Source organism: Gorilla gorilla, chromosome 23 (genome assembly GCF_029281585.2).
Source record: "Gorilla gorilla gorilla isolate KB3781 chromosome 23, NHGRI_mGorGor1-v2.1_pri, whole genome shotgun sequence".
In the NCBI taxonomy this organism is placed as follows: domain Eukaryota; kingdom Metazoa; phylum Chordata; class Mammalia; order Primates; family Hominidae; genus Gorilla; species Gorilla gorilla.
In genome coordinates, this window is record NC_086018.1 from 44,677,337 (window position 1) to 44,693,484 (window position 16,148).

At 61.2% G+C, this 16,148-nt stretch overlaps 1 protein-coding gene across 4 annotated transcripts in view; it reads left to right on the forward strand.

Annotated features, from left to right (window-relative positions):
* Positions 1-16,148, forward strand: part of GRAMD4 (GRAM domain containing 4) — a 134,162-nt gene that overhangs the window by 83,644 nt on the left and 34,370 nt on the right. For 3 of the 4 annotated variants that reach the window (XM_063704572.1, XM_063704574.1, XM_063704575.1), the window contains 14 exons: positions 65-126; positions 1,715-1,847; positions 2,513-2,538; positions 2,701-2,792; positions 4,282-4,373; positions 5,492-5,540; positions 6,762-6,833; positions 7,424-7,467; positions 7,534-7,643; positions 11,649-11,803; positions 12,475-12,619; positions 13,481-13,574; positions 14,500-14,584; positions 15,632-15,700. In XM_063704572.1, the coding sequence (XP_063560642.1) occupies positions 65-126; positions 1,715-1,847; positions 2,513-2,538; positions 2,701-2,792; positions 4,282-4,373; positions 5,492-5,540; positions 6,762-6,833; positions 7,424-7,467; positions 7,534-7,643; positions 11,649-11,803; positions 12,475-12,619; positions 13,481-13,574; positions 14,500-14,584; positions 15,632-15,700 (1,228 nt within the window). The remainder of the gene's footprint in view (positions 1-64; positions 127-1,714; positions 1,848-2,512; positions 2,539-2,700; positions 2,793-4,281; positions 4,374-5,491; positions 5,541-6,761; positions 6,834-7,423; positions 7,468-7,533; positions 7,644-11,648; positions 11,804-12,474; positions 12,620-13,480; positions 13,575-14,499; positions 14,585-15,631; positions 15,701-16,148) is intronic. The other variant, XM_063704573.1, reaches the window with a different exon arrangement.

Sequence of the window (16,148 nt, forward strand, 5' to 3'; positions counted from 1 at the left end):
GCCTGACTGGGCGTGGAGTTTGGAACTAACAGACCTCTTGTCTCTTCTCTCCCTGCTTTTTAAGAACCGAGGAGCAGATGGCTCAGCAGCCCCCAAAAGGGCAGGCCCAGGCCAGCAATGGAGCAGGTACACCCTGGTGGGCGGGTGGACAGGCAGGCGGGCGGGTGGGTGGCTGCGCGTCACCTGCTGGTTCTGTAGGCCCAGGTTAACAATGGAGCAGATACCCCCTCCCCCAGCAGGTGGGCAGGCGCTGGTTCTGTGCCCAGGCACCTGCTGGCATCCGGGAATCTCCTCCCGTCAGAACTGGGTTAGTGTCTCGATGCAAAGTGGTGAGTCATCACAGTCGTCATCGCAAATTTCCAGTCACTCAACTAAAGCGTGATTGTGTGTTCTTTGGGGAATACACACGTACTCTGTTTCAGCCTTGCCCCACGGAACAGTGATGTGAGAGCCACGCTGGTCACTGCCGCTGCCCTGGTGCCTCCCCGAAGGGGACCAAGTGGGCAGTGGGGCTATGGTTGGCTGTCAGTGGGGAGTGGGGGTTCATGTGCCCTTTTATCTCTCTCCTTGTCCTCCATCCCTGAGTGCCTGTTCTTTATCTTGCCCCACGTCCTGCAGGCAGCCGGCACAGTTCCCTGTACCTGGGGGTCAGCAAACTCCAGCCCCCGCCTGGCTTCACAGATTTAAATGGTTTCATTTCATGACATGAGAACATAATATAAACCTGAAATTTCAGTCCATAAATAAAGTCCATGGGAACACAGCCGGGCCGGTTCACTTACGGCTGGGACGAGTGTGCCCATCTCACCTGGACCCTCCCCTTAAAAACTCTGCCAGGCTGCCTTGGGGGCGGGAAGAAGCCGCAGGAGCCTGCCCTGGCCCCATCCTCCCTGCCCGGGTGGCTTTGGGGTACACAGACCTCAGCCCCCTTGGCCTGTGGCTCTTGAGCCTCTGCCCTGAGCCCGCAGCCCCCTGGGTATGGTGACCACAGGCCCTCTGGTCCCAGGGCCCGAAACTTTGGCGAGGCAGCACCCGCTGCAGGCGGCTCCTCAGTGGCCTTCTGAAGGGAGGGACTGGCTTGCACCCCTGAGCCCCCGTTCCGAGGGATTCTTCTGACTTTCCGCCACGGAGGCTGCTTTCTAGAGGTGTTCGCTTTTGGCAAACAGTGCTGGTCATCAGCACGACAACACCGTGCGCTCACCCTGGGCTGGCTGCGCTCGCCAGGCACCCCCAGCCCAGGGCACAGCCTCCCGCCGCGCCGTCCATTGGCTGATGCTCAGGAGATGCAGGGCTGGGGCAGTGACCTCTCCATCTGCTTTCTGACAACCCGGAGGTAGAACGGGGGTTTGATGCAGACGTCTGAGGTGGGCCGAGCAGCCTGGATGGATGGGCTGCCCGCTGACGAGAGTCCAGGGTGGGCAGAGAGCTGGGGACAGGGATGAAAAGCAGAGAGACCCGGCACTGAGGTCTTCATGGCTGGGGCAGCTCTGCTGTGTGCCAGTTGGTTTGCACTTGGTGTCTTCAGAGGACTGAGCCCTTCAAAGTCCCTTGTACAGGGACCCTTCATTTCCCTGCCCTACCCCCGAGCATTCCTTGTGCCCCTGCTGGCTGCGCCCTTGCAGTGAGGCCCCTCCCTGCCCTGAGATCCCGGAGCTGACCCCAGAACAGGCAGTGCAGCCCTGCCGTGCCCTCACCGGGCCCCTGCCCCCTGCAGAGCGCCGGAGCCAGGGGCTGTCCTCGCGCCTGCAGAAGTGGTTCTACGAGCGGTTCGGGGAGTACGTGGAGGACTTCCGGTTCCAGCCTGAGGAGAACACCGTGGAGACAGAGGAACCCCTGAGCGCCCGCAGGTAGGGGTTCGCCGAGCTGGGGCTGCCTGTGCGTTAGGGGCCCCGGTCCCTGGGCTGAGGCTGCAGCGGGTGGGCCATCCTTTATCACCGTGGGCCAAAGCTGTCCGTGAGGCTGCCGAGAGCTCCTGGAGGCTCCGCTGTGTCCGGTCTTCTGGGGGCTGGGCCTGGCAGGAGCTTGCGAGGCCCGCTTAGGTGCAGCAGAGCTGCATGCGTCCACTGCTCTCAGCTGTGGCTTGTGACAGTTGTGTGGGGACTCATGGGGCTCAGCCCACTGCCTGGGGCCTTCCTTGGCTCTTGAGTCCAATCAGTAAACCTTGGTTCCCCTGCCAGGTGCTGCCATAGGCCTTGGGGGTCCCGAGGGAGCTAGGCCAGCAAAGGCCCTGCCCTTGAGGACTTCTGTTCTGGGGACGCAGGCAGGAGATGAGGGGACGATTTCATTGGCGAGTCGCCCCTACCTTCCTAACTTGGGGAGTGGCACTGAGGGCCATCCCGGCGCACCCTGCTGTGCTGAGCCGCCGTGCATGGCCGTTCTGTGCACTCAAGGGGTCCCAGGCTGTTGAGACGTCCTCCCTGGCCCCTGCAGAGCCAACGGAACTGGGCAGTGGGGACTGCAGAGCCGGTGGGTGCGTTAACCCTGGGCTCCCATCTCTCCCCTTCTCTCTTAGGTTAACTGAAAATATGAGACGGCTCAGTGAGTACCAGCGGCTCTGCGTGGCGCCCACGATGCTCAGTGTGGGTGGGGCCCATGGCGGTGGGGACTCTGGGATTCTGAGCTGAACCGACTCTCCAGGGAGACGTGGTTAAGCGGCCTCCTACCCACAGTGCTGACCACTGTGGTCTGCTCTGTCCGCAGAGCGCGGTGCCAAGCCGGTCACTAACTTTGTGAAGAACCTCTCTGCCTTATCCGACTGGTACTCCGTCTACACGTCTGCCATTGCCTTCACCGTGAGTGGGTCCTCCAGGGGCCGAGCAGGGTGGGTGGGATGTGCCTGCCAGCATTCACCACATGATCAGGCACCTTCCCAGGGTGGGAGGTGGCCCTAGGTGGCACTTCCTCGGGCCCCAGGGACATGCTCATTTCTCCTTCTGTAAAGTGGGCTCACTGGTGCCAGTGCCCAGCCATGGGGTGGCTTCAAGGATCAAAGATGTTGGGCGTGGCCCGGGGCTAGCCTGCAGGGCTCCCTGGACAGGGATGTGGTGCAGCCTCGTCCCCCAGGGTGCCCTTGGGAAAGGCCTCTTGGCACTCATCGTGTAGTGCGGTGGCCACGCTGCTGAGGTCCACAGAGTACCTGGTGCTGGGGCCAGGAGTACCTCACAAGGGCACGGCAGCACGAGGGGCCCAGCCCGGCCCCTGTGAGCCATGAGTCCTGAGGGATTGGAGGATGCCAGGGCCCACATTGCCAGGGCCTTGGGGAAAAGGTGCCCAGCCGTCCTGCCTGGAACTGCCCTGCAGCAGCTGCCCCAGCGGGACAGGAGACTTGCCACCTGTGTCTCAGTACTTGGTCCTCCGGGGGAGCCCCCTCACCCAGGGTGGAGACTGTGCCTCCAGCACGAGGAAGATACAGGCAGCCCACCCGCTTGCTGGGGCCTCCAGGCCAGAGAGGAGGCGTCCACAGCCTGGCACTGTCCAGGGCTCCCAAAGGCAGCACTGCCCTGCTGAGCGGGCCCCTTGGGAGAGGTCCCCAGATGACCTCAGCCTGGGTCAGGCTCTCCAGGAAAGTCCCTGAAGCCTGTGGCCCTGTGCCTGCTGCAGGCACTTACCACTCACCTGGGACATGGGCACTTTGTACACTCACAGATGAAGGCTGGGTGCTAGGACCAGCGGCTCCACCCTGGCCCTGGAAGGCCTCTTCTCCTGCCACCCCTCACAAATGCTTTGCGACAGGAGGCCTTTGCTGCCTGGGCTCTCACACGCTCCTGTGCCATGTCTGTTGTCACTAAGAGATGAGCCCAAGCTTTGGACCTGCCTTCCAGGCCTCACCTCCATCCCCTGCCCTGTGCACATCTGCTCTGTGTCCCGGGTCTGTGCTGGGCACAGATGGTGCCTGGCATAAAGGTGGCCCCGGGCATGCACCTGGCTCGCCCTCAGCAGTGCTTGCCTGCCTCGCCTGGCCAGGCTGAGTCCTGGTGATGCCCCAAGTCTGGTGCGTGGGAGCCACACCAGGGCAGGCAGGACCCTTCCCAGCCGCCCTCTTCTGTCCCCAGGACACGCTTCTCCCTGGGTGTCTCCTGGCTTCCACCGGCGGCTCTTAAACTGGGGAAGCAGCCCTTCCTCCGGCTTCCCCATCAGACGCACCCTCATCCCTGAGTGTCTGGAGAGCCGGGGGTGGCCTGGTCTCCCCACTGGGGCCGCCTGGTTGGGGGAGGCAGGAGGGATGTGCCTTGTCCTGATCCAAGCTGTCAGGAGGTCTGACGCCCTGTCTCTCACCCGCAGGTGTACATGAATGCCGTGTGGCATGGCTGGGCCATCCCATTGTTCTTATTTCTAGCAATTCTGAGGTTATCCCTCAATTACCTCATCGCCAGGTAGGTGAGCCGGTTTGTTGCAGCCGCTTTATCCCACCGCATGCATGGCTGTGCTGTCTCCCTGCGTCTCACAACCGTGACCCCAGCTGGGTATGTCATGCACTGACGTTTTGGGGGTGGTCCCCTGACAGGCTCCAGAGACCCCCCAGGCAGGGCGGCTGCCCCCTCCCTGGTTTGCTAGAGATGGTAGTGGGAAGTTCCCAAATCCCCCAGCAGCTCCTTCCCCGGGCGGCCAGCAGAGCCAGGGCCGTTCCAGCACCTGCCCGAACATCGCAGGGGACTTCTCCCCAACATCAGTGGGTAGGTGGGTGAAGCAAACAGGGCTCCACGCCCCAGAAGGTTCCTGCTGGCTGCCTGTTGGAGATGAGCCTGCTGGGGAGGAGCTGGACCGGGAATGAGTACCAGTCACCTGCAGACAGCACGCCCATGTGACTGACGCGTTAACCCCAACCCTGGCCTGAGTCAGGGCTCTCGTGTCACCCCTTATACCGCCTCTGAGCACCCCCTCCCTGTGGAGGCTGAGGGGGGCTCTGGGAAGCCCATGCCCTGGGGCGGACCCCTAGTCCCTGCACTCCTGGGTCCTTCTTAGCCTGCGGTTACCCCCGGAGTGAACCTCAGCCTTGCACCGAGGCTCAGGGAAGAGCTGTGATTCTGTACTTTGACTTGGCCGTTCAAAAGTTTGCACTTTTATGCACCAGTGTTACCAGATGGTTCTCTGTGCCTGCCCCAGTTGGCTCATTTGAAAATGTTTTTTGTAGAAATCACTTAAATACTCTGGAAGGTGTCGTTGGTACCCAGAGCTAGGTCAGGATCAGTTAGGACACTTGCTGATGCCACTTTGGATGTTGAAGGGCCACCCTCCCCCACACCGCTGGCCACTTTTAAATATGTCCCCTCTGCCCAGAAGGGCCCCAGAGGAGGGGCTGGTGAGGGTGACAGGAGTTGACTGCTCTCACAGCAGGGGGTTCCGGGGGGACCTTTTCTCCCCATTGGGCAGCATAGAAGGACCTAGAAGGGCCCCCTCCAAGCCCAGCTGGGTGTGCAGGGCCGGCGATTCGATGCCTTCCCCTGACTCAGGTGGCGCTGTCCTAAAGGTGTGTGTGTTTTCTGTTCGCCAGGGGGTGGCGGATACAGTGGAGCATCGTGCCCGAAGTGTCTGAGCCCGTGGTAAGTCCCTGGAGGGTGCACGGTCTCCTCCGACCGTCTCCATCACGTCAGGCCTCACAGCCTGTAGGCACCGCTCGGGGAAGCCTCTGGATGAGGCCATGTGGTCATCCCCCGGGAGCCCTGTCCTGGCCTGAAGAGGAGGGGAGGAGGAAGCCAGCCCCTCCCTAGCCCCAAGCCCTGCGAGGCTGCAAGCCCGGCCCCACATTCTAGTCCAGGCTTGGCTGTGCAAGAAGCAGATTGCCTGGCCCTGGCCAGGCTTCCCAGCTAGGATGTGGTGTGGCAAGGGTGGGGGACATTGAGGGGCTGCTGTAGCCGCCACAACCTCCCCAGGTAGGGTGGTGAACAGTAGGCTGGACAAGTGGACCTGTTCCCATCTGAGATTCAAGAGCCCACCTCTCGGAGGTTGCAGTGAGCCGAGATCCCTCCACTGCACTCCAGCCTGGGCAACAGAGCAAGACTCTGTCTCAAAAAAACAAAACAATGACAACAAAAAACCCACCTCTGGCCCACTGCCTAACTTTGTAAATAAAGTTTTATTGGCACATAGACACACCCATTCATTTACATACTGCTGGGCTGCTTTTGCACTGCCGTTGAGTAGCCGATAGACCACGTGGCCCTAGAAGCCAAAAATATTTACTATCTGGCCCTTTACAGAAGTTTGCTCTAGAGGGAGACCCCGGCCCATGGGGCAGGACCACTGGGCGTGGGCAGAAGGGAGGCCTCGGTGCCTCTGCGGGCCTAGTTGGGTATCTCAGTGCCTGTTTCTTGCATGGAGCACCAGGGGCCAGGGGAAGTACCTGGAGGAGGCAGGCTGTTGCCCGCCCAGCACTGGGACCCAGGAGACCTTGAGAAGCTCTTGACGAATGGGAGACAAGCAGGACCAGGGCTCCCATTGGCTGGGCCTCAGTTTCCCTGCCTGTAAGTGAGGGAGGGCAGCTGTGAAGGTGAACTGTGAGGCAGAGCCTCTGCTCCGCCATTGCAGGGGCGGCTCTGCCCCACTCCTGTTGTGCACCCAGAGTGAGGGGCACGGGGTGAGATGTCACCATCAGCCCAGAGGGGTGTCCTCCTGGTGCCAGGTCCCCAAGGGATGTCCCATCCCCCCTGGCTGTGTGGGGACAGCAGAGTCCCTGGAGCTGGGAGGGCTCCACACTGTTTTGTCAGTGGTTTTTCTGAACTGTTAAATTTCAGTGGAAAATTCTCTTTCCCCTTTTACTGAAGGAACCTCCAAAGGAAGACCTGACTGTGTCTGAGAAGTTCCAGCTGGTGCTGGACGTCGCCCAGAAAGCCCAGGTACTGCCATGGCGCCGGCCAGGGGTGTGTCTGCGCCGGCCAGGGGTGTGTCTATGCCGGCCAGGGGTGTGTCTATGCTGGCCATGGGCACCAGCCAGGGGTGTGTCTATGCCGGCCAGGGGTGTGCCTATGCTGGCCAGGGGTAGGTCTCCGCCGGCCTCAGCTGCTGCCCGGGGAGGGCCGTGCTTGACACTGCAGGCCCGGTTTGTCCGCTGTTAGCTGACTTGTAGTCACCCTGCCCTTGGATGGTCATTACAGCAACTCTGGTGGTTGGGGAAGGGGCCTCCTGATTCAGCCTCTGTGGATGGTGAGCCAGGGCCTGGGTGGAGCCCCCCCTCCCTCCCCACCGCCCCTGGCCAGGGTTGAGCGCCCCTGGGAAGGACTCAGGCCCGGGTCTGCTGTTGCTGTGAGCATGGCCACCTCTGCCCTAGACCAGAGCTGCGCCTTCCCCGGCCTAGGAGCAGCCGGGCAGGACCACAGGGCTCCGAGTGACCTCAGGGCTGCCCGACCTGGAGGCCCTCCTGGCGTCGCGGTATGACTGACAGCCCAGGAGCGGGGGCTGTTGTAATTGCTGTTTCTCCTTCACACAGAACCTTTTCGGGAAGATGGCTGACATCCTGGAGAAGATCAAGAAGTAAGTCCCGCCCCCTACCCCGGCCCTGCGGCGCCTGCCCGGCCTGAGCCTCCCGTCTCCTTCCAGCTTGTTCATGTGGGTCCAGCCGGAGATCACACAGAAGCTGTATGTGGCGCTCTGGGCTGCCTTCCTGGCCTCCTGCTTCTTCCCCTACCGCCTGGTGGGGCTTGCCGTGGGTAAGTAGATGCACCTGTGGCCTGTAGCTTCAGGAGGAGGGACACAGGCGTCCGCATGCCACCAGTGTCTGCCAGGTGTCTGCAAGAGCTGTTAAACTCGCCTGGCGATCCTTCCTCTGCTTTTTGTCACAAATGTTTCAATTTGGGAGAAGTGAAGCCCATCCGAGATCGAGGGACACGGTGATTGTTTCTTAAATCAAGAAGCCCTCCGCTTCCAAGGCCCCCATGTCTCCTGCAAAGTGGGAGGAGCTGGAAGACCCAAGACCCAGGATAGCAGGCCCTGGGGGTGTCAGGGAATTGCCCTGGGCAGGACATGCCTCTTAGGGCGCCTGTGGGGTTAGGGGTGACAGTCGTGGAGAGCCTGAGAGCCTGGTTTGATGTGCAGGGGGGTTGGTTGTAGCTGATGAGTTTGGTGACATCACATGAAGCCAAGGGTCTCATCCACTAAAACACTCATCTGCAGAGCTGGCGGCGGGGAAGGAGGGCGGCTGGTGGTGAGGACCGGGCTGTGCCGGGAGGTGGGTGGGGTGTGGTGGCCCCTCCTCACCCCCGGAGGCGCTCATCCACTGCTGCCCAGCATGCTCTCTTCCCTCCTTTCTCTTTTCTTTTTTCTTGCTTCCTTCCTTTCTCTTTGTCTTTCTCCTTCTCTTTGTTTTTGTCTCTCTCTCTCTTTTTTTTTTTTTTTTTTGAGACAGAGTGTCGCTCTGTCACCCAGGCTGGAGTGCAGTGGCGTGATCTCGGCTCACTGCAACCTCCGCCTCCCGGGTTCAAGTGATTCTCCTGCCTCAGCCTCCCAAGTAGCTGGGACTACAGGCACCCGCCACCACGCCCAGCTAATTTTTTTTTGTATTTTTAGTAGAGACGGGGTTTCACCTTATTGGCCAGGCTGGTCTGGAACTCCTGACCTCAGGCGATCTGCCCACCTCGGCCTCCCAAAGTGCTGGGATTACAGGCGGGAGCCACTGCGCCCGGTCTCTTCTGTTTTGTTTTGTTTTGTCTTGTTTCTTTTCTTTTCTTTCTCTTTTCCTCAATAACAACGATCCAGTGTCTGACATGGGCCACACACTGGCATGTGGGAGCGAGGCCGCCAGGGACCTGTCCTTGAGGGGCAGGTGGGACTTGCCTAAGCCCACGCAGGACAGCGGCAGGTGGGACTCGCCTAAGCCCACGCAGGACAGCGTGTGCTGCTGTAGGAGCCACAAAGCCAGGGGTGGGGAGAGCTCCGTGCTGGAGTCGGGAGGTCAGACCCCGGCCCCTCAGCAGTCTAGGCTTGGCGTGCCGCGCAGAGGAGCAGTGGGGGCTGTGTCTGTGTGGAAGAGCAGATGCCCCCTGCCACGTTTCCTGAATGCCTTTACCATAACGCAAGCCCGACCCTAGCCCTGACCCAGCGTAACTGCTGGTGGGAGGACAGGCCTCTCTGGACGCAGCAGGGCTGAGCTCTCCAACAGCAGCTCACTGTGGCCATCAGGTGGCATCACCAGGAGTGGGCAGAGCCAGATCTGATCAGACCCTTACCCCGACAATGCCCTGGAGCCCCTCTGGCTAGCACCCAGGACTCTAGGCTCATGAATGGGTAGGTGACCACTGTGACCTCCGTTGGACCCCTAGGCCTGGGTCCAGGTGCCGAGGCTCCAGAGCTGCAGTGCACTTGCGGCCCTGGACAGCTCCGGGGCAGGCCACCCTCCACGGGGAGCCTGGGGGTGTGCACCTGGGTCTTGGTGTCCTGCATCTGCCCTGCTGTCCTTTTTTTTCAAGACAGCGTCTCAGTCTGTCTCAGGCTGGAGTGCAGTGGCACGATCTCGGCTCACTGCAACCAACCTCCATCCCCCGAGTTTAAGTGATTGTCCTGCCTCAGCCTCGGGAGTAGCTGGGATTACAGGGGTGCACCACCACACTCAGCTAATTTTTGTATTTTTAATACAGATGAGGTTTCACCATGTTGGCCAGGCATCAGGGCCAGGCACCATGTTGGCCCTGACATCATGATCCGCCCGCTCGGCCTCCCAAAGTGCTAGGATTCCAGGCGTGAGCCACTGCGCCCGGCCCCTGCTGTCCTTTTTTGTGACAACCAGTGCGGTTTGGGTTCTCGCAACCACCTTGAGATCACCACTGCCACTGGGCAGCGGTGACCCTGCCAGGTGTGGGCCAAGATGGCATTCCTGGCTCATCGGTGCCCACGTGTCCTTTTGCAATGCTGACAAGGGACCTCAGCTTAGAGGGGCAGAGGCTGCCTGCTCCAAGCAAGGATGGCCCCAGCTGGGACTTGGGCTCTCTTGAGCTGAGCTGTCCCTCCTGGGTCGGCCACCACGTGGAGGAGGCCTGGGAGCTCAGTCCAGTCAGCCAAGGGGGTGGTCCTGGCCCTGCCCCTCCTCACACCTAGCATCTTTCAAGAATCAACAAGTTGTCCGGGCACGGTGGCTCACGCCTGTAATCCCAGCACTTTGGGAGGCCGAGGCGGGTGAATCACCTGAGGTCAGGAGTTCGAGACCAGCCCAGCCAACATGGTGAAACCCTGTCTCTACCAAAAATACAAAATGTAGCTGCGTGTGGAGCTTGCAGTGAGCTGAGATCACGCCACTGCACTCCAGCCTGGGCGACAGAGCAAGACTCTGTCTCAAATAAAAAAATTAAAATTAAAATTTAAAAAAATTAGCCAGGCGTGGTGGCAGACGCCTGTAGTCCCAGCTACTCGGGGAGCTGAAGCAGGAGAATGGCGTGAACCTGGGAGGCGGAGCTGGCAGTGAGCCAAGATCGTGTCGCTGCACTCCTGCCTGGGCGACAGAGCAAGACTCCGTCTCAAAAATAAAATAAAATAAAATAAAAAATTTAGCCGGGTGTGGTGGTAGGCTCCAGCTACTCGAGAGGCTGAGGCAGGAGAATCGCTTGAACCCGGGAGGTTGCAGTGAGCTGAGATCGAGCCGTTGCACTCCAGCCTGGGCAACAGAGCAAGACTCCGTTTCAAAATAAAGAATCAACAAGTTGAGAATTGGGGTCAAAAAGTCTGACTTGATTGATGAATTTCTGTGAAAATGTCCTACAAAGGCAAAAAACGAAACAAAGGCACAGCTTTATCAGTCCCTTTATAGCACAGATAGTACATGGAACTCTGTCCCTGGGGCCCCTGCAGGGAGGGCCTGCCACGTCTGGTCTGGTCTGGCGGGCTGGGCACTGGGGGCAGCGAGACAGCCCCCAGCACTGGGAGGGGCATCCGGAGAGACCGGAACTCCCGACAGCTTTCGCTGCCCAGGGGGGTGCGTTAGTAGGTGTGTGGGGGCCGGCCCCGCCTCCCATCCCTGCATCTGTTGCCAGGTGGGGTCCTGGGGCGCAGTCAGGCCTGGATCTTCTGAGGTCGTGTTTAGTAGGGGGACTGACCATGATTGTGTCAGGTGACAGTGCCGGGGAGAAAACGGAGCTGGTGGAGGGGAACCTGCGAGGGCGTGGCTGGGAGCCGTCTGAGCAGCTGGTCATGGGAGGCCTCTCAGCAGGGATGGGCGGGGCGTGGGGGGGCACCCAGTTGAAGGAGGGCAGGTGGGAGGGGGTTTGGGGAGGGATTGCCATGGAGGGACCTCAGATTCGGTGCCAGGTATGGGGAATTGGGGCAGAGGAGGCATAGTCCTGAAGTGTTTCAGGTGGGTCAAGAACAGCCCTGAGCCAGGCGGAGTTGGAGAGAGAAGTGAGGGGCATTGGATGGGGGGTCCTAGCAGAGCTGAGGGGTCTTAGTGGGAGTGGGCGGGGCGCTGGCAGTGGGGCCCTCGCCTGGGGTTGAGACTGTGCAGCACGAATGGGCCCCAGGGGAGCGAGGCTGGGGGTATCCAGGGTGAGGACTGAGCGAGCAGCTGGACTCTCACATCTAGGCTCAGGGTGGAGGGTGCCAATCTGGAAGGTGGGAGGTGCCGGAACCATCACCCTGAGTAGACTGGCATAGCTGCAGAGCTCTAGATGGAGCAGGCTGTGTCCCCTGCCCTCAGGGCTCTACGTTGAACAGACTGTGTCCCCTGCTCTCAGGACTCTATGCTGGTATCAAGTTCTTCCTCATTGATTTCATCTTTAAACGCTGCCCGAGGCTGCGCGCCAAGTACGACACGCCCTATATCATCTGGAGGAGTCTCCCCACCGACCCGCAGCTCAAGGAGCGCTCCAGCGCCGCGGTCTCACGCAGGGTGAGCCCGGCCCCCAGCTGCAGGGGTGGGGGGATGGGGGTCCACGAAGCCGGGCATCCCCAGGCCCACAGTGCTCTGTTCACCTCCGGCTCATTTAGAGGCTGTTTCTTCAATTTTATAGAGTCCTTAAAATATGAGGGGTTTTTTTTTCCCTGTTACCACTGCGGTTTCTGAGGCTCATCCAGCCCCTCCCAAGCCCAGGGCAACACCTGGGGACTGGCCATGATGACTGAGAGCCAGCGGGCCTGGGAGTGACCCCTCCATGGTGGTGCCCGGCCCCTGCCATCCCTGACAGTGAGGCTCTGGCGCGGAGACCAGGCAGCTTGAGAAGGGCCCCCTTGGAGCCACAGCCTTGCACTGGGCCATATTTCACACAGTCACAGGCCCTCCAGATGTGCAGCATGGCATTCCAGCCAGGACCACGGGGAATGAGCAGGCCTCGGTGCTCCCTTCGGGGCGGCTCAGATGAGTCAGGAGGGTTGCTGGGCTCTCCCCACTGAGGTGAGGTGGCCCTGCCTGGAAGAAGGAGCCGCTCTGGGCCGGAAGGGACCTCGGGAACGTCTTCCCAAATTTGGATCCCAGCTTTTGGGGAGGTGTGCGTGCGGCCAGCACATCTGGGTGCTGCAGGCGTGGGCAGCGGGCCTGACCTCGACGCTGTTTGCCGTTGGCAGCTGCAGACGACCTCGTCACGGAGCTATGTACCCAGCGCACCGGCCGGCCTGGGTAAAGAGGAGGACGCCGGCCGCTTCCACAGCACCAAGAAGGGCAATTTCCACGAGATCTTCAATCTGACAGAAAACGAGCGTCCGCTGGCGGGTATGTGTGCCGTGAGTCTGAGGCCAGGCCGAATGCAGGCACAGACTGAAGGCCCGTGGGGGGCGCTGTGGATGCAGGACGGGGTCGCCCTGTGACAGGCCAGAGGAGCCCTCAGGATGGCATTCACATCCCACTGCCCCAGGAGGAGTGCAGGAGCCGGGGGTCATGTGGACTCTGCGGGCTACAGGGGAGGAGGGCGTGCCCGTGGGGAGAGCCGCCCACGCTGCAGCACTCCCCCGACAGCAGGCGTGCGGGCAACACACTGGGGAGAGAGTCCAGGGCGAGGCCTCAGGGCCTGCAGGGCGCTGGCAGGGGGTCTGCCCCTGGTTCCATCGTGTCTGGAGAAACGAGAGCCACCAGGGGAGAGGTGACTCAGGATCCTGGGGACATGTCATCCTTCCTGGGGACAGGTCAGCGTTCCCAAAGGGACCTCCTGTTAAACTAAACCGGGCAGCTCGAGGTGTGTGATGAGTGGCTGCAGAGGCAGCTGCGGAGAACTGAGCTTCGTCCTCTGCTGAGCCCTGGCCCTGCCGGTCTTGGTGGAGGTGGTGTCCCAGCGCCCTGGCCCTGCCGGTCTTGGAGGTGGTGTCCCGGCCACACTGTGACTTCTGTTGCTCCCTGCTCTGCCTGGGTGCTTTTACTTTAAAAACGCTGCCAGTGCCTGTTGAAGAGGAAACATCTGTTTTCCACCCTCTGGGGCCACCTCACTCTTGCCGGCACGCCTTCCTCTCACTGTGGGTGTGATGTGAGCTCAGTGGGCGGATGTCAGGATCTGAGAGTCAGGGCTCCTGGGTCCCAGCATCAGGTCAGAGGCTGGGTACTTCCAGTGGAAAGTGTGACAGGTGAGCCTTCTCCCATTAGTGTGCGAGAACGGCTGGCGCTGCTGCCTCATCAACAGGGACCGGAAGATGCCCACGGACTACATCAGGAACGGGGTGCTCTACGTCACAGAGAAGTGAGTGCAGCTGTGGGGCCCTGTGTGGCTGCAGGGGAGGGGGCGCGGGAGGCTGCCTAGGCCCTGGGATGGCGTGGCTGGCCCACTGCAGGTTTTCCTGAGTGGTGGCCGTGGCCTCTTCCATGCTCTGCTCTTGCCGGCTGTCTGGGCTCCCAGGGAAAAGGTGTTGTCTCCAAGCCGGACGTGGCCTGGGCTGTACTGCTGCCATCCCTCAGGCCGGCGGGGATGCTGTCTTCTCTGGGGCCCAAGCAGTTCATGGAGACGAGGGGCAGAGTCTCCCAAGGAGGGGACCGTGTGGGGACCTGCTATTGCCGAGGCCCTGAGTCCTTGTTGCCCTGAGTGCCTCATGCAGAGCAGTGGCCATGAGTGTCTCATTCAGAGCAGTGGCTGTGAATGTCTCATGCAGAGCAGTGGCCGTGAGTGTCTCACGCAGAGCAGTGGCCGTGAGTGTCTCACTCAGAGCAGTGGCTGTGAATGTCTCAGAGCAGTGGCCGTGAGTGTCTCACTCAGAGCAGTGGCCGTGAGTGTCTCATGCAGAGCAGTGGCCGTGAATGTCTCAGAGCAGTGGCCGTGAGTGTCTCACTCAGAGCAGTGGCCGTGAGTGTCTCACGCAGAGCAGTGGCCGTGAGTGTCTCAGAGCAGTGGCCGTGAGTGTCTCACTCAGAGCAGTGGCCGTGAGTGTCTCACGCAGAGCAGTGGCCGTGAGTGTCTCAGAGCAGTGGCCGTGTCTCACTCAGAGCAGTGGCCGTGAGTGTCTCATATAGAGCAGTGGCCGTGAGTGTTTCACAGGTTCTGTGTCTGCTGGGAAGGGAGCACCACTGTCCATCCCACTGGGGGCTGAGAGGCAGCCCCGGGAGACCCCCACCTGGTGGGAGCGTGCTCTGGTTCAAGAGCCAGGCGACGCCTCTGTCCTTTCCCCTTCCAGTTACTTGTGCTTCGAAAGCTCCAAATCTGGGTCCTCAAAGAGGAACAAAGTCATCAAGCTAGTGGACATCACGGACATCCAGAAGGTTGGTGCAGCCACCCACCCCCACTAACCCCCGTGTTTTCTTCGTCACCTGACAGAGGCTGGCGAGGCTTTCCATATAGACCTCTGCCAGCCTCTGTCAGCATCTGGGCGCCGCGGCCACGCTGGCCGGCCATGGTCCGTTTCCTTGACTTGAGTCCCCACGTCCCTGTGGGTCCGCCCCTGCCCTGGGGTCCACTTGCCTGGACCGTGTGTCTCAAAGTGGAGGGGCTGGGTTGGAGCCCAGGAGGTCAGGACCCAAGCCCCACTCTGGCTGCTGTGTTCCCCTCGTATCTGGGACCCTCCCCATAAAGAAAAGCACAGGGGCCCTGAGCCCCTGCCTCGGATGCAGGTTTTCAGGTGGGAGCTCAGATGGTCGCGCCCGCTCTGGGCATTTTCTCAGCATTTTACCGTCACATGGAATGAGCAGGTGGGCGTGGCCACAGGTGCCTGTGGTCCCTTGTTTTCTGGGGCAGGGAAGGCTCAGTGAGGCACTGGCAGGCACACTTGGCCCGAGTGGTCAGGGCCCCCAGCTCCCTCCCAGCTCCGAGCGTCCTGGGCATGTCCGCATTGGCACGGCGGGCACTCCCAGCCCCACGACAGTTGTGGGTCATCTCTCCCACCCGGCTCTGGAAAAAAGCGTGCAGTCAGGTGACCAGAAGGGGTGAGTTCAGGGCTGGGGTCCTTTCAGCCTGCCTCTTGGGATTGGCGGTGCTGACAGATGGCCCTCCTGGTGCCAGGCCCTGAGAGCGAGTTCTGGGGCCGAGTGCCTACCATCAGCCTCCTCAGGCCAGCTTGTCTCTGACCTTCCTCAGGCCAGCTGGCCGACGGTCTGGGCTGGAGTGGGACAGACCCTTTACAGGTCTGGTGTCTCGGCCACAAAGTGAGGAGGTGTCCACAGGCCCTTACCTTCTGTTGCTTGGAAGTCCCAGGTGCCCGTGGGCCCTGCTGCCTGTGTGCCCAGTGGAGGAGGATGCCCTGGGCCTGTGGAGGGCTGTGCCTCCCTGTCCCCAGGAGAGACCTGTGGTGACAGCCACGCTTTGCCTTTCAGTACAAGGTCCTGTCTGTCCTCCCAGGCTCAGGCATGGGGATTGCCGTGTCGACGCCATCCACCCAGAAAGTAGGTGCCGGGCGGGGGGCCGCCAAGGGGTTGGTGTGGGCCCAGGGGCCTGGCTCTGAGCAACCCTGGGACCAGCGTGGGGCAGACAGCCAGAGTTTTAGTTTGGGCAGCAGGGTCACAAAGCCGCCCCCTCCCTGGCAGCAGCTAGAGCCTGGGGCTGCGTCCAGGTTGGGTTGGAAATCTTGCTGGGGCCATCGAGTCACCGGACAGACAGGGATGTTGGGCACGGGGGTCCCCCGACTCAGTGACTTGGGAGGAGGGAGGCACGGGGCTAAAGCCTGGCTCCCCTCTGCCTCTTGGCTCCGTTCCCCTGAAGGCTGGAGCCTGGCTCCAGGTGGTGGGGGGACACTGGTGGGGGGACACCTGTCTTGCACCCAGACCCACATGACTAGCGTGCTGGCCTGGGGCTGGTCTTGGACTTCGTCTCGGTCCTGGTCCTGGCGCCAGC